At 41.2% G+C, this 17,425-nt stretch overlaps 1 protein-coding gene across 2 annotated transcripts; it reads right to left on the reverse strand.

Moving 5' to 3' along the window:
• Positions 1 to 614: 614 nt before the first annotated feature.
• On the reverse strand, positions 615 to 15,228 carry bgnb (biglycan b). Of its 2 annotated transcripts, none has more exons than XM_034145253.1 (8): positions 14,971 to 15,228; positions 8,239 to 8,498; positions 5,446 to 5,558; positions 4,613 to 4,826; positions 4,377 to 4,487; positions 3,586 to 3,679; positions 2,174 to 2,312; positions 615 to 2,083 (listed from the first exon to the last, which is right to left on the reverse strand). In XM_034145253.1, exons 2-8 carry the CDS (start codon positions 8,486 to 8,488, stop codon positions 1,886 to 1,888), a joined length of 1,119 nt encoding a protein of 372 aa, XP_034001144.1. In that variant the 5' UTR covers positions 8,489 to 8,498; positions 14,971 to 15,228; the 3' UTR covers positions 615 to 1,885. The 2 variants fall into 2 exon arrangements, with proteins under 2 accessions (XP_034001144.1, XP_034001145.1); XM_034145254.1 differs by having other exon boundaries at positions 15,079 to 15,190.
• Between the last annotated feature and the right edge of the window lie 2,197 nt (positions 15,229 to 17,425).

A 17,425-nucleotide genomic window follows, 5' to 3' on the forward strand; every position in this document is an offset into this window, starting at 1 on the left:
TGCAGCCTCACCGAAAGACGGCTGATCACCGGATCCTTCCATCAGGGGGAGAGGGGGCTCCGCGGTGACGTGCTGAGCGCCACATTTGAAAATGATATCGTATCACTGATGATGATTCATGGATTAATCTACACATATTTGCTCATATAAAATGAATGATGATTATCAGCGTAAAATAGAATTGGTTCGCCCACCATTAACTAGGCTACACAGCAAAAATGTATTTTCGTTCAATAGAAAACGACATAATTTGGCTACAGTAGGCCTATAACTTCCAAATATCACCCAAGCTGTTTACACATGAAGTATCTAACATAGAGCATCAGCTGAATAATAATCATAATAATTATGTTAATGAATATGCATTTTTACTTTTTATACAATGTCACTCGGTGTACAACATTTTGTAAATAGTTAAATTATCTGAATGTTTATAGTGGCTTCCTTTATTCAGTCCACAACATTACACATTTCGTTAACTCTCTTTAAAGTTTAGAAACAAGTCCCATTTATGTCAAATAACAAATGTGCTTCATAATAATGTTACCGTGTTGTAGGCTACATGTCAAGACTCAGAATTTCCTCGGCTGAGGCTTTTAGATCCATTCATCAAATGTTTTCCATACTTCTTCTTTATTTCTCAAACAGTATCCAACCCTGGGGCAACAGTTGTTTTCTAACTTTATGCAGCTGGTTAAAAATGTCTTTATTCACATGCAGCAGTAGCTTGTCAGATTACAGAACAGAGACAGGACAGAATACTAACGGCTAGAGTAGTTCCACATAGGTCTACCAATGTAAATAGGCCAACCCTTTAAATACCCTGAAGCAGATAAAGCATAATAGAAAATCTGTGCAAAACAATGCATCAACACTACTATTGTTTGTAGCACTATGTGAACACACTGCCTACATTGTCTCAAAGCAAAGCAGATGTGTGTTTTCTCTAAATGGGGCAAAACCCCCACTACATATAGTGTCCCCTTAAGGAGTACTGTATTATATAAACAGACAGCATATTTAGTAGGTACAGAAGGTATTGAATAGACGCCTTAAAAAGGCTATGCTGGTGGTTCAGTTAAATCAGTTCAAAAACAAAAAAAGTGTTTAACACTGATAAGGGGAACCTCAAAATGTACTTATTGCCCTTTTTATTAAGTCCATGATATAAACAGAATGTTTTTTTAAAAACATGTAAACTTGAATAATGTTTTTTACATGTTGTACCGTTAAACTAACTGTCAGGAAATAGCCCTTAATCTGTGAAGTTTTTAGTTGATAGTTGTTTATTATGACAGTTTAATTTAATAATGGGCCAAATGGCTTCAGACCTGTGAAAAAAGGACAATATGATATATCTCCCCAAATAGCACACACATACAGTCATATAGAGAACCTTTTTATATGTATATATAAAACATCTAAAATGCATTGCTTATCTATTTTTTTTAATTTTAATTAAAAATATCTTCTATCACAATAAGGAATATTGTGTGGGGAAAAAAAGGAATGAAATGCTTCACAAGTTTTCATTTTCATCGATTAAGGCAGGTGGGAAAACATTATTCTCAGACATTCTCCTCTGTTTCATCCATTTCAAATGGCAAAACATTAAAAACCTTAAATTAAAACATTTGAAAACTCAGGTGAAATAACGCAAGCGCTTCACTTTCCACTCCCTTCAAGTTATGTGATTGTTTTTTAGACTTTCATCAGTTGTTGCCCATCCTTGCCATCACCCAAAAACAACCGTAATAATAAAGATAATAATCTGAAATATGAACTCCCTTCCTCCATCTCTCAAGTTTTTTTCATTGTTTAAATGATCTTCTCCTCCGCCATAACCTTGCCTTTACTCTCTCCATCTCTCTGTATCCCCCTGTCTTTACTTTTTGTAGTTGCCAAACTGAACAGCCAACCGGTCGCTGACACAGCGGAACGTAGCAGGCTGCACCTCCCAGTAGTTGACAGGGTTATCAAACAAGCTGATGCCGTTATAGAAAGTCCTCTTCATCCCAAATCCTCGAGGGCAGAAGTCATCCATGCCCACCTGGGCGATGTTGTTGGAATGGAGGTACACCACCTAAAAAGCAGCAAAATGTAGGGTGAGTGGAGCGCCCTGTGAAATATTCAAAGTCAGATGGCAAACAAAATGTGTCCATGGAAGACTCACATGTAGGTATTTCATATCTGGGAGGCCTTTGGGAACATGAGTGAGGCGGTTGTTGTCCAGATGCAGCTCTCTCAGTCGGGGCAGGAAGGACAGGCTGCCATTCTCTATGTTACGGATATGGTTAGAGCCAAGGCCCAACCTGGAAAAAGTGAGACAACGGGAAAAACCTGAAATAGGCAGAAAATAGGCCAATGCACGATACATTTAGCTAAACTGTTGTACTAATGTTAGCCTGAGTATCTCCAGTTCCCTGATATGTATCATTGTAAGAAATGGATGTGAAGCCAGGTGAGAATTCATTCCACAGCAGCCTGGCTCCTGTGACCACTATTTATCACATTAGAGATTAGATGTGTGTTAAAGGAAGTTAAATAAAACTGGACTGTGATAAAGCAACAGCGTAGAGAGGAATGCCTGTGCTTTCCTACATTGGCAACTTATTGCTGCAAAAAGGTTTATTAAAGTGCACCTATCATGCTATTTTTAGGCAATAGCATATGTCTCAGATATATACAAATATATAAAAAACATGTCTATGAAGTGTTTTGCTCAAAATCCCAAACAGATCACCCATTCTAGCCATGCCACATATCCCTCTATTTCACTTCCTGTTTCAAAAGTGCTGATTTTGGGTATAAAGCTTTAAAAAAAAAAGAATTTATACAAAATTAAAAAGGAGGGGGCTGAGCTCATGCGGGACCCAGCAGCTACTGTCTAAACTAAATACTGCCGTGATGAAACGCCATATCATGGATTATCAAGGATTATTTCTGAAACAGTATGGAGCTCAAAGGCTTTCTCTCTTGCCGGCTATACCACAAGGTGAGTTCCTTTTTATATCCAGCTTCTTCACACACATGCTCTCCAGTACAGGTTAGCTCTGAGTGTTAGCAATGCTAATGTAAACACCGACCATATTACGTCCAAAACAGTCGGGCATTGTTTCTGATAGCAACTTTCTGATAGTGCCTACTGCCGTGGGTCCACATTTCCGATATTACGTCATATTGGACGCAAATCTGGATCAGCTCCGTTGTACCCCCGTTTTTAGAGATTTGGGTACGGAGGAAAAGAGAGAAGGTTTTATTTTCTGACGCTGCGTGAGTTCCCCGACACACCGGGGACACATATTTATGTATGAAAGACATAAAAAAGTTCATTTTGCATGATAGGTCCCTTTTAAGAGAATACTGAGGGGGAAAGTCCACACAAGCATAAGGTCGCAGTTTTCCTGCTACTTTTAGTGGCATCTCAATGTAGTTCATACAACTCCCCCTGAGGGGCACTGCTGTCTGGAATGTTCTTCTTCATTTCAAACCACAGGATAATTCTTCAAAGATATGCAAGTAAATACCTGAGGGCACAAGAAAGTTATGGTTAGAAATTAAGTGGCGATTAAGTGCAAAAGATACCTGAACAGGTTTTTGTAGCGGCTCAGGTCCTCCAGTTCCACAGCCTGGATCTGGTTGTGATCTAGATGAAGTTCATGGAGACTGTCTGGGAGATCTGAAAGAGAGACACTATACCTGTAAGACTTAAGGGTAAGATTTGATATTTCCCATAGCTATACATTTATTTTATAACACTAATAAGATATATTATATATAGATATAAGTAGCGTAGTTAGAGTAGATATCAGAATAATTATACTATTTAAATGTCAGTTAAACATGAAGCCACAACTAGCCATTGATTAGCCTAGCTTAGCATAAGGACTGAAGAACAGGAGAAATAGCTAGCCTGACTCGGTCTGAATGTTAAAAAAAATATCTGCCTACCAGAGCTTCTAGAAAAACGTTTGACATTATCAAACCAAATTGATCAAAATATGACACATTCCGTGAAACAAGTCATTTTACTGTGCTTGTGATGCTCAAAACTATTTAAAAAAAGTTAATAGCAGTAACACTGTAGTTTAAGGCAGAGCAAACGCCACATGGCAGTTATTCTAGTGTTTCTGTTTGTAGATTATAATGTATTCAAAATAACTTAATTGCAAGTAATCCAGTTAATTCTGAATTATGAATGTCAAAGCTTTTATCTTGAAAATGATTGAGATTGATCAGCGAACTCTGAATAATATATATTGTTATGTTTAGCGTACAGGCATGAGAGTGCTACCAATAAGCATATCTCCCAAATTGGGGAACTATCCATTGTACATAATTATGTTAGCATGTTAGCCACACAGATAAATTGTTACCTTTTGGCACCCCAGTCAGTTTAGCATCTGATATGCGCAGATAATTCAGTTTCAGTCCCTTGAAGGCTCCTGGCTCAAAACCGCTGTTGTGGATGGGGTTTGCGCCCATTTCTGAAAGATGAAACGAATATTTGAGGCACGAAATAAAATACAGACTCTTTAATCTTCTATAGAGTGGCAAAGGCAGTGGTGAGCACCCAAGAGTTATGCCTAGATTTGTTGAAGTCCTTTCTGACCTATGCAGTTCATGTTTCCCAGTCCTGCGAAGGCACCAGCTGCCACCTTCTTGATGCGGTTCTCATGGATCCTGATCTCAACCAGAGAGGAGGGCAAGTTCTTTGGGACAGTGGTCAGCAGATTCTTGGAGAAGTACAGCTTCTGCATGTGCTTCAGAGGCACAAATGTTCTGGGGTGGACTTTGGAAATATGGTTATTCCTCAAAGATAGGCCCTAGAAAAACAGAAACCATGGAGAAACCAAATTAAACACCCACTGTAGCACCCAGACAGTCAGGAAATTAGAAACAAATATGAAACAAGGGCTTGTTTTCATCCTCTGTCTCTACTGAATGTTTTTTAGTGAATTAATAAAGATCCAGCGACAGTCCATCACCCAGCAGACTGTCTCGCCACCTGCACTGGCTGCAAAATGGAGACAGATGAGGCTAAGGTAAACAGACCTTAATAAAGATGTTATTGTATAATGTCATGATGTGAGTTTCCTGCTCGCTGCCAGACTTAATATTGCTCTTGGTCAGCGCTCTTAAATTTGGGTCAGGAGTGAGCAAAAGCTTTCTGCTAAGAGAGGCAAGGATGTGAGCTTGAATACTCCCATTTGGCTTCAGGCTCAAACTTCATACAATTAAAGCTCTCAGAGAGAAGGGTGGTGGAGTGCAAAACAGAAAGGAAACGAAGCATTTAAATCCTCAAGGAAATAGAGGGTTATAATGATATTTCACACTATTGACGCCAATAGAAGCTGAGTTGTTTACACATGTTTGAGAAGTGTTGATGAGCTAATGCTGAGAAGGACTTGCAGCTATGAAAGTGACTTCTTAAGTGTTTCTTACATATAGGTTTGTGAGGCCTTTGAAGTCATTCTCCTTCAGCTCGGTGATCTGGTTGTTCTGCAGGTCCAGGAACTTGGTGTCCCGGGGAATATTCTGTGGTACTTCAGTCAGACCTAAACACGAGACCAATAAAAACACAGAAGGGAAACATACTCTATTAAATGCTTCCATGGGAGAACCAACACCCTAAAACCAAGTTCTTTGAATAGGCAGGCTCTTAGGATAACTTAGTCAGACACAGACTCTGACAAAATAAATAGTCTCTGTGTGTTTTAAACCTTCATCAGGCATAAACATGAACCCAAACACACTCCCACACAATCTCAAATGAGCAGTTTGGGCCTCCTCATCTATTATTTTAATGACAGGTGGACATAGACACAACCATGGAGGTCACACAGCGACGTCAAAGCGGCACATTACTGGTTTGTCACTTATAGAGACATACCAGATGGGGACACCAGATGTTCTCCATCTGGTTACTACACGACAGACGTTCTCACAAAGGATGTGACTTAAATACCATCAGCAAAGTAACACATCAAATCAATGGGAGACAGACGCAGCCCTGACACTTTAAAACCGAGAAACACAAGCTGTGTGTTAATGTGTGAGTGGTGAAGCCTCCATGCAGAGCGTCTTCATTTTGGTTCCTTTGTGACAGAAACACCTGCTAAGAAGTAATGAAAAATCTTTCAGTTTAACGACATCAGTGACAATCATAAACTGAGCTGTTATGGTTAGGGTTGCTTGTGAATAGTGTTTACCAAGCAATACATTCAGAAAGGCTAAGAAAAGCGGACAGCGTTAAGAAATACACCTGCATTAATTCTGGGATCTCTCTGGAAAAATGACTCACACAAACACAGCAACCAGTGATCATTAGCAACACCACATCACAGGGACACGTGGATGGGTGTATCAGATGTGGTCAGTGGCGCAGACAGGCAACTGTAAAGCGAATCCCGAACAGGGCCGACCTCATCTGGACGGCGACCATGATGCAACCAGACCTGCTGGTGAGAAAGGACGCCAGCTGTCCCACTGGGATCCAGTTTGCCACCAACCACACGGGTCCCACAGGACTCTGCCCAGAGCTGTCCATCTAGAGTTAAGTTTAGATATATGGCTTTGGCTTTTACTGTGCCACACCCTATATGATCAAACCCTCAACAGTTCCCTCTGAAAATATGTACAAACCACGTCAACGCAGCGCTGAGAGAGATCTGTTGGTGGATGAGGAGGCTGGAAACGTTATATTATCCAGGAAATAAAGCAAGATGTTGCCTTCAGGGAGCAGAGATAAATTCATCAAAGATGTAGAAGAAACTTCCAGTTCCAAACTGGGTAATCTGTTTAAATTATAAACCAGATTATGATTTTCCTAAGTGTAATAAAGTTGTTTCAGCAGCTGTGCTAGCAACAGGACTCTAAAGATGCTCAATGTTACCAGGTGGATTCATGTGGTAGGAAATATTTACCTTCCAGCGAACACCGTCAGGTGTGAAAATGCATACTGCCAGCTGGAAACCTTCACATTTGAATGCCCGCACAATAGACATGATAAACAAACCTGAACAAATCGTACACACACCCTGATTAACTGAATCCCTTTAACCCACAAAACCAAACCACAGCGTGTCACCCGTATCTACCACAATCTCAAAGCCTTGACCACAAACTGACAAAACTAGCACCCTCCTAAACCCCAGTGTCCCCCAACACAAATACCCGACATCATCCTTCGATGCACGCTGAGAGGAGACAGACGCCACCGCTAAAATACATCTGTTCTAAATAAGCACTTGACATCGCGGAAATTATACGCTTCCACATTTACCCGCAGCAGAGAGACCAGGGACAGTAAATATATAGAGCTTGTTAAATGATGATTCGACAAAACCATTATGTCCAAACACAGACAGCCTATTAGAGTTATATAGTCAGTATAATGTGAGGAATCTTTATATCCCTAAATAAGACTAGAGGTAGTTTATTTGGTCCTGTAAGAATAGACAGAGTAGGAATAACATGCACTTATAATATCCACAGGGAGGAAATCGTTGGATTGACTTATATGGAAACATGACTAAAATTCAGTCACAGACGTACTCCAAAAGCATTTTAAAAATAACATTTTGAGCTTGATTTGACGGAATTTCATTTTCTTTGTATTAGTTCCAACAACAAAATAGTTTCATGTTTTTCAGTGGAACTCCTCAATGTGAATATTATAACCCTGTTTGTTATCCTGACACATTAACACAACTTCTATCGTTAAACCCCATCCTTCCGCCCCTCCTGTTTTGGGTTTTCCATTAAACATCCTGTCTACGACCCTAAAACTAAAAAACTAAAAACTCCTTTAAGAGAGTTTGTCTCTTTACGTTGCCCTCTTGATCCCTTTCCAACTCTCTTAAATTCTCTTCCTCCTTCCTTCTCTAGCCTCAGTCTTTTTCCCTTTCCTGCTCAAACCATCTCTCAACTCCTCTCTCACCCAGTAGCCTATCTACACACAAAGTCTGGAACACAAAATCCCTCAAAGACATGCCTCTCCTTGTCAAAATACACCAGCATTATCCCGAGGGAAAAATTCCTCTCTGAGATAACACACCAAAGGGGGACTTTACTCTCTGGAGCTATGAGAGTCATGCAAGGCTCGGGTCATGCTCACTCACTCCGTCTTTCATCTCATTGCTTCTCTGTCTGAACTCTGTTGACACACACACACTTAGAAATGATGACAAAACATCACAGACATGATCTCTCTCTCTCACACACACTCTCACTGACCGAGGTCAGAGCACTGGACGACCCTGAGACGACAGTGGCAGCCGAAGGGGCACATGGATATGTCGGGGGGGAGGATCTCCTCTACAGCTGAGCCTTCTTCCTCATCCCTCATCATCGTCATCAAACCGCCGCTGTCCATGCTGTCCATTGCAAAGTCCCAGAAGCCTTTCTGCTCAAAGGGCAGGGCCGAGGTGGTGGAGAGCAGCCGAGCCACGCATAGCAACAGCAGGAGGGAGCAGTGTGGCAACATCTTCTACTACCTGAGGAAACACAAGAAGAAAGAAGAACTACATCAGTTTAACTCAACTTTGTTGCATACTCTTTTAGTTGCCAGTTTATTAAGAGGTTTTCATTCAGCTCCATTGTCATTGGAGGCTTCAACTGTATTGCATTCCTTTTTATAATTGTTATGTTTCATCATGATAGTAGACAAAGATATCCATATTGCATTGAAATGTCTTGGATGTCATAACATGAAGAAACAAATCATAGAAAAGAACATGACCAAGGCAGGATATCTGATAGACAAAACAGGGGACTGGCCTGAACTCCAGACCCCAAGAGGCCCTAAATGTTGGAAAGTGTTTAATCCAGAAATCCAAATACTAGCAGATGGACAGAAAACCTGGGACCGAACAGATTTATTTCAGCAAAGAATTGAAATCCTGATTGGTTTCAGAGCTGCCATGTAATCTTCAGTGAGTATAAGGTAGTATGAGTGTGACAGAGTTCATACACAATGCACAAAGAGTAGGAGGTGCTGTCAATCCAGCCATGTGGATGAGGTCTTCAAATTCAAAGCTAAGGAGAGTGGTCAGTGATAAATGGACATTGACATATTATGAAATGGTCTGCTTAACCTCAATTCTAAAGCCCTACTGTGTATACCACACCTAACAGGCAGACCACGAGCTGGAGGCTGGTGAGGAGAAATGGACTCATTTCCCCGGGGAATCTCTCCAAGAATGGACTCTGGGAATGAAAGTCTCTTAAACCACTCCGACAAAATGTCACTGTCTGCTTCCTGCTCACCGAGACCATTCCCAAGAGAGTAAGTCATTTCCCACTGACCAATCGGCTAGTGTGGAGGACATCACCTCAGCTGTGGAAAACGTTATTCCTGCTACCGAGCAGTTAAACAAAGCCACCATTCACTAAAAGGAAAACTGGGTTTGCAAGTGTGAGAGTGTCCGTGTGCATGCACATGTGTTTGCATGTCATGACACACACACTCCATGATGTCATAGCTGCGGACACATTCACACTGATGATTTAGGTCACCAGACATCCGAGCACGTGTGTAAGTGCATGTGTGTTTGCCCATTTGTTTGCTTTGTTTATCCTGCCCCGCACACACTGGCCTAATGTACAACTCAGCAAAGCCACCTCCTCCCACTTAACCTAAAATATAATTCTTAGAAAAACTAATTATTATAAGGCCAATTGGTCTATTCAATTGGAAGTTCTGACTCTTAAAATCAGGCTAATCCTATATGTCCAACACTGGACCCTTGGGTGACTTAAAACCTAATAATCTCTAACCTTGTGGTGTTAATTCCCTTCACTGATCCCCAGCTGCGTCATCCTACAGCTGAGGAGTGTTGATGCAAATGGTTAGCATGCTTAAAGTTAAAAGATCCTGTCGCTACATGATCGCGTTTTCTTTGGAAGCAGGATCAGGATTTCAGAATCCTCTGGACCAACAGATGCAGAATAAGAAGTAGCAGGGGAGAGAAAAACCAGGGAGGAATGATAAGGTTCAACTATTGGATAGTGTGCTTGGAAGTTTGTAATTCACTTCAATTGCATCAGAACAATGTGAGACCCATTGCATCTTTTCTCAGGGTGTGTTACTTACTTTTCCAAAAGCCTTTTGTCTACTAAATGCTACACACACTTGGTGGATTTTTGTCCTGCCTATTTCACCCAATGTCGTGGGGTATTTCTAGCAGCACTGACTGTTTACAAGACTTTGAATGGCCAAAAAGGGAGAGACTGCAATAATAAAGTTTGTGAGGGTGTTTTTCAAGGACTTTTACAGTTGAGGAAATGCTTCTCATTCCTCATGTCGTACAAAAATGTTGTCTCAACTGATACTAATCCTTTAAATGACTATACAAATCCACAAAAAAGAGTGTGGTCAGGGTACATGCATCACAGTATGTGGGTGATGAACATGCTTATCAAATTAGCTTCCACTCTTACTCACTATTTCGAACCGTTTGAATCCTGAATCACATAGGATTTAATTGAATGTTTTTTATGCAATCCGCAGCACCTTTAAGGGTTTTTTGCTACATTCAAAAAAGTATCACTGAAACAATCAGTAAAATAAAGAGCCTGTGCATGAAGTGGTCTTGGTCTGGAAGCATGAATAACTGGCCCCTGCAGTCTGCTCCCTGCAATAAAAATAGCAGCGAAATTATACCATTATGCAGAAAAGAAAAAACACCACTGGCCTTGGCTTGGCCAGAAGAATGCAGCAATAAGGACGCAGCAAAGACATATATAGTCACCGCATAAAGACACACAACAGAGCTGGAATATACAAAAGGCACCACTAGATGTATTTATACATCTACAATTCCTGTAACTTGTGCTTTGCTCAGATTTGCGAAGATCATTGTTCAGCTAAAGGTGTAGCACCGTTGCTCTATCTAGATATGGAAGTAGATGGAGATGTGTAGACAGAGGTGTTGAGGATGATGGATGAGAGAAAAAGGAGACAGGAACAAGAATAGACTATCATCATCCAGGAATTATGTCTAAGGATACTATAAACACTATAAACATGACAACAAGACTAAACTACATCCCACAACCTTGAGCCTCACTGGCTGTAATAACCATTTTTATCTGGCCCTGGTCTGTGTACATATCAATTCCTCTCATCTGCCTCCAGTAGAGCTGCAAACATCCGGTCTGAGACGAAAACAAACCAAAGGCTTCAACTTAATTGTTACTGCCCTGGCTCTTATCCCATCCAGAGGCCAAGAGTGGTTTAATGGATGGATGGATGGACTGCTATTATTGTCTCGCTCACTTTGTTTGTCTTCTAGGTGCTGCAAGTGAGTTTGGGGACAGGCAAGTGCATCGAGAATAAAAATGAAAACCATGAGGCTGACAGAAATAAAGAAAGAGTGAGCTGTAATTCGCTGGTTGTGAGATGTAGGAAAGGAAGCTGCAAACGATACAAGGAGGTGTAGAGGTACATAAACTCAAGACTGTTTTTTCTAAATTATATGGCCAAAGAAAGTTGGATAAACTACTGCCAATGCATACTTTTTTTGGGGTCTGGGTTTTCAGAATCTAGGCCTTTCAACTGCCAGACTGCCAGACTGATGTTGAATGAGAGCAAATCCCTGCAGCCAGGTTGAACTATCTTCTTTAAGTCCTCCCTAGAAAAGTGAAGGCTGTTATTGCAGCCAATAAATGCCTTCACGTTTTGTTCCATAATGACATGTGGTTATAAAGCTTCGGTGTCTACATACTATAGGCCATACAGTTGTCCTATTTCTGTTAACATTTAACGAGGTGGCTGCTTCTCGCTCCTGTGCAGCAATGATTTTTTTTTCAATAAAGCGAAGAAAAGAAGGAGGAAGTTCCCCATCTGTGCAAAAGGTGTTTAAGCTTTCTCTCTCACACACACACACACACACACACACACACACACACACACACACACACACACACACACACACACACACACACACACACACACACACACACACACACACACTGTCTGAATGTCTGAACCTCTAAAGGTGGTTAAAGCTGTTATAACAGGCAACAGAAGGCAGACACTTTTATGAAGATAGGAATTCCAGTGGCTTACTCTCGGATTCAACAAGGTAAATGTAGGATTTATGGGAGGGAAAGAGAAACAGGCCAGATATGAGACAGGATTCAAGGATAGATGCTTGGGTGGAAGGATCCCGCTTTACAATAAAACGCAGCAGTGTCAGTGACAGCACCATCTGGGGAACAATCCGCCCCCAACAAATGTATCTCTTGTTTGAGTTTCCCACAACCCGCGACTGAGATTAGCTTTACATTTAATATATGCACTATCCATCAAGTGCTGGGTACTTGTCAGCCCTCACATCCAGCACAATGACTCTGATGACACTAGAGTTCCCACAAGGCAGCCTTTGCCCATGTCAAGCTAAACAAACATATATTTAAACTATGCTCTTTGTGTTGCCAAGAACAATCATCTAAAGATACAACACACCGTGTTTGGTCTCCCATGAACTCCTATATAACCTCCCACACAGTCATAAACACAACCCGACTTTCTTTTGCCTCACATGAAGTGCTGCCACCTTTTTCTCTCCAGAGAAAGTTTTTTTACTGTAAAATCATTACAAGCCCTTTTATCACGGCACGTTTTATTCACAGCTGCTGTCTGAAGCAAATGTCAAACCATTTGGCAACTTCATGAGCCACAGAGGCCAAAATCCATTAAGCCTTACAATATCGATCAAGACTGCAGGCTCATTCTATCCGTGTATTCATACTCAGGAACACATTAGCTCTGCTCCTTCGACTGCATTGGCAGAGAAGAGTTAAGGTGGGGCAGAGAGCGCGACAAAAGTGCCAGCTGGCACAACAACAGTGGTGTATTGGCAGCCGCCACGTCAACACTCAGTGCAGTTTAACATCACTGGGAGCACAAAGTGATCCCAGTGCTGACTGAGCACAACTACATTTGAAAAGTCTTAGTATTGTGTTGTATAAAATACAATCTTATATTGGTGGTGATGGGGTCACTCCATGGGATGTTTATTTGTTTTCAGTAAGTGTTTACTATTTTTGTCCTCACCCATCATGTTCTTCTGAACTTGATCCAAGCTGAAATAAACTAAGAAAACACAATAAAAAGAAAAAGAAAATCACAAAAATGTTTGCTTATGAAAATTGCAAGCTTCTGCCCACACATACACACACACACACACACACACACACACACACACACACACACACACAAACATAGACCTTCCCATACATGAAAACTATTTTTGTATTTTGGTCACAGAATTTAAGTCCATCTCGAAAGTGATCTGGTCATTTGGATGAACTCCCTCACTTGCTCATGACACATACACACACACACACACACACACACACACACACACACACACACACACACACACACACACACACACACACACACACACACACACACAGGCTGTTGGTGCTAGGCGGGTCCATGAGCGTTCGGGTGGAGTTAACTGCCCCAGCGGCTGTAATTTGGTGACTGCTTTGCCTAAAAAAGGAATTGTTTGGCAGCTTCTCTGCTGCCGCCATGCTTGGATGTGGTGGCTAGCTGCTCAACACCGCAGAGACAAGCCCAACCCGGAGCAGAACAGAGAGGCAAGCGAAAAAATTGCCAAATAAGACAATTGACCTGAGGATCCATGCCATATGGGCAGATGAGTCCCATTGAAATAATGTGCAGAATGTTTAAGTGTGTGCTTTGAATAGACACTGTAAACTGTAAACATTATGTTTTAACTTACCAAAAGGGAACAAGCACCACATTTTATTGTCAAAACAGAGGCAGAGCTCAAATAGCACACAATATAACATTATAAAAGTGAAGGAAAACTGATCAATGAAGATACAGAGAAATAATTAAGTTTAAGTTTAAACTTGGACCAAACTGTGATGACACACAGGTAGTTACTGTAGAGAGACAGGCAGACAGGCAGGTGTAGGTGGTCAACCCACAGCCTGGCTAATAGGCAGGCAGGATGGAAAGTCCGGAAACAGACAGATGTACACCATCATTTTCACTCCACAGTCAGACACTGTTTGCTATGTCTTTTTACAGTAAGGTGACTCAGTTATACACTCTAACGGTAGTTGACAAATGCTGCTCATGAACTCATCAGCACAGGAGAGTATGGGAAAAGAGAGAGAGTCAATAAAATGCTTGTTTGTTTGCCGCCTTATATTAGTGAACACAAAAACACAGCAAGCTGTAATTATCTCCCTGGCAAATAACGTTTCTCAAATTCCCAGACATAATTCAAAATCGGAATGCTGTGTACACAGAGCCTAAATATTAGGGTAGCGCAGATGAGAACCAGAAGGAGCTATTTACTTGATTGGCACGTTTCACTATAATTATTCTCCCTAAATGATGATGCAGGGATAGACTTTATAGAGCCCATAAATCTACAGTCTGATAAGAGAGAATAGGGTCGCGTTGATTAGAGGATAAAGTGAGTGGAAAGAAAAAGTGTTGCTTAATTATCCTCTCTGCCACTAATGACCGCTCACCGTGAGCGCTCTGCGGAGACTGGCTGCGCCATCTGCTGTAACTCAGGAGTAACAGCTGATCGGATAACTACAGCATCAAAAGTCCTATGCAACAGGTTGTATTATATGATGCGGATAGTATTTCGTGAGGAGGAAAATAAATAAAATAACCTACCCAAGTACACACTGCAAACACTGTGAGAACTTTAACTGAAAGTATAAAAGTTGGCGACATGAATCTTAGCAAAGTATACAAAATGTGAACACATATAACAACATGCATTAGGTTAAATCTAATACTTCAAAGTGTCTGTGTATTGAAATAAACTAACATGAAGGCACAGTAGGCATACTTGTCCTATTATTATTATATTGTCAAGTGAAATTCAGTCTATGGAGAAAAAAGTGGCATATTAAAAGACTGAATAACACATTACATAATTTTAAAAGACCCATCACCCCTACCTTGTGGATCAAAAACACGATATTAATTCCCCCAAAAAATCAAGGTGTCTCCTTCTGTGCGTCAGTTTATCCTAGAGAATTTAAAAAAAAGTCTTATATTCTCATCACATTGAGGGATATTTGCAGTGTCTCTCTGTGGTCCTCGTGCATCCAGCCGCAGCTCCTCCGTCACTAAGGACCGTCACCGTGTGTGCTCGCTCCGGTCCCAACCGAGGAAATGACTGGGAGCAGGGGGGTCAAGCCCATAAAGTTAAGGAGCCAGCCTCCTTTCTCCCCTTTTTTGGATTGAGGAAAGAGACGGGGGGGGGAGGAGGAGGAGGAGGGAGGGGGGGAGGGGGGGGAGGGGGGGGGGATGTAGGGAAAGAGGCCTGAGTGCAGCATTTCTATTATACAGTGGTACAGGACGAATTGTGTTATTCAATATTACTCCTATAATCATTAATTCAATTTTTATTATTTTATTATTAAAGTAAAATCATGCAAATATGATGTGATTGATTTTAGGTAAGATATATTATTACAACTATAACAATTTTAGATTCCTTGGGGTTCTTGTTATTTCTGTACACAGTCTGGATAACTATAAACAAAAAACATGTCCTAGTGATAACATGGTGGTAGTAAGGAAATAAGGGCAGAGAGTGCACTGTATTTCAACTGTGTGTCTGAGGTCTGTAACTGCCATGTTTAATTGCTTTTGAAGACAAATTGCTTTTGAAGGCAATTTAGATGAAAGAGTAATTGTAGCAAAACATGTGCTAACACATGGCACCATGCGCAGAGCAACGTTACTGTAGCCCTGTAAAGAGCAACAGAAATGAATGTTAGTGAAGAGGAAAACCGGTTTTCTATCTATCTTTCACTATTTTTTTCTATCTTATATTTCATATATTCATCGTAATTGTATTACATTGTTGGTCTGTGAAGATATTCCAGGGAAATCCCATGTCATGTTTTCTGGGAAGTCTTAGCTTTTATACTTCTGTGGAAGCTCAAACTGGATATTTCTGGCTCATATTGCTGGATGTTTTATTATTCTGTTTGCAGAGTAAGTTTTTTTTAACCAGCCACTATTTAATGTCACAACACAGATTGGGAACACCACCCAGCTCCACCAAAAATAATACAGAAAAGGTAATTGTAGGACTGTGATTATAAAACATATTATTTTTGCATCTTCTCACGGTTTTCTATTAAATGTTGTTTTGGCAGGATAAAGTGTTCTTTCTCACTAACTCTCTGATTTCCTCTCCATATTGCCAACACCCAGAGTGAGGGAGCGAGTTTGGCAAGCCTCACCATCTGGGAACTTTTCCGACCCTGCACAAAGTCTGCCACACAGACTTGAACAGTTATCTACACGATATCCCTGAGCTCTGCTGCTTATACCTTGAGCATCAAATCCTAATATGTTTCCTCATCATTTATATAAATACAGGAGACCACTGGCAATCCTGCATGTTGTTTTGTTCGGTTATATGCCATTCTTTCTCTCAAAGAGTGCAGTATCCACAGTGGCGGAAAAGGCATGCACACCAGATCAATGCCCTGCAGGGGTGTTGGCAGGAGACAGAGTTTTGATAAAGGCCTTTGCAGATAACATTCCTCCTCTCACTGAGTCTGCTTCCTCTCGCCCTCATTTTGTAGATTTAGTCTTTCCCTCCGTTTCTCACTCTTCATTTCTCTGTCTGCCCGTGTCTCTCTCTCTCGCTGTGGGTTCACTTGATTATGGTGTTGGTCTATAGCTGGAGGGCTTGGCATCTAAATTAAACTCTTTTTAGTCCTACAAGTGTTCAGCTAACGTGTCTCTAGCACACCCACTTGAGCTCTTGGTTAGGTGCTGCTTCAGAGTGAGTGCAAGAGAGAGGAAAGAAACAAAATGCTCCATAGTGTTGTTTCTGGGGTTTTACTTCATAGTCATTAATGTTGCTGCGCTATCAAGGATGAGCACATCAGGCTGATGGCCGAGCGGTTCGTTCTCTTGCACTGCAGTAAGCACATTCTTGTTGACCCCAAATAGTTGACCCTTAACACTGGAACCCAATCTCATGTTCTAGCAAAGAGACTGTCCTCACTCTTCCACCCTCCAGCTTTCTCCTTTCCTCACTTTCTCTGCTAATGTCTGACGCCGACCTAAGTCAGGAAAATACCTTTTTTGTTGCTTTTCACTGTGTGTGTACTTTTGATTAATTCAGCCAGACATCCTCCAATAACAGAGGAAGCTGCTGTGTCCTGGTTGGACAGACAGAGAATGGGAGAAGAAAAAGCTAAACACCGCAGTACTGTCAACCTCTCTAACAAACAGGCTCTGGCCTCAGCTTGACCGGACTCGAAACATCTGTTGGGTGTGATGAGACGTCAGTTTAACAGTTTAGTCGTGTCACATGTGCTATGATGGATTGTGCTGAAGTGGCAAGCTTGTCAAATTTGACAAAACACCCCATCTGAAATAGCT

The sequence above is a fragment of the Trematomus bernacchii genome, unplaced genomic scaffold, assembly GCF_902827165.1.
Source record: "Trematomus bernacchii unplaced genomic scaffold, fTreBer1.1, whole genome shotgun sequence".
In the NCBI taxonomy this organism is placed as follows: domain Eukaryota; kingdom Metazoa; phylum Chordata; class Actinopteri; order Perciformes; family Nototheniidae; genus Trematomus; species Trematomus bernacchii.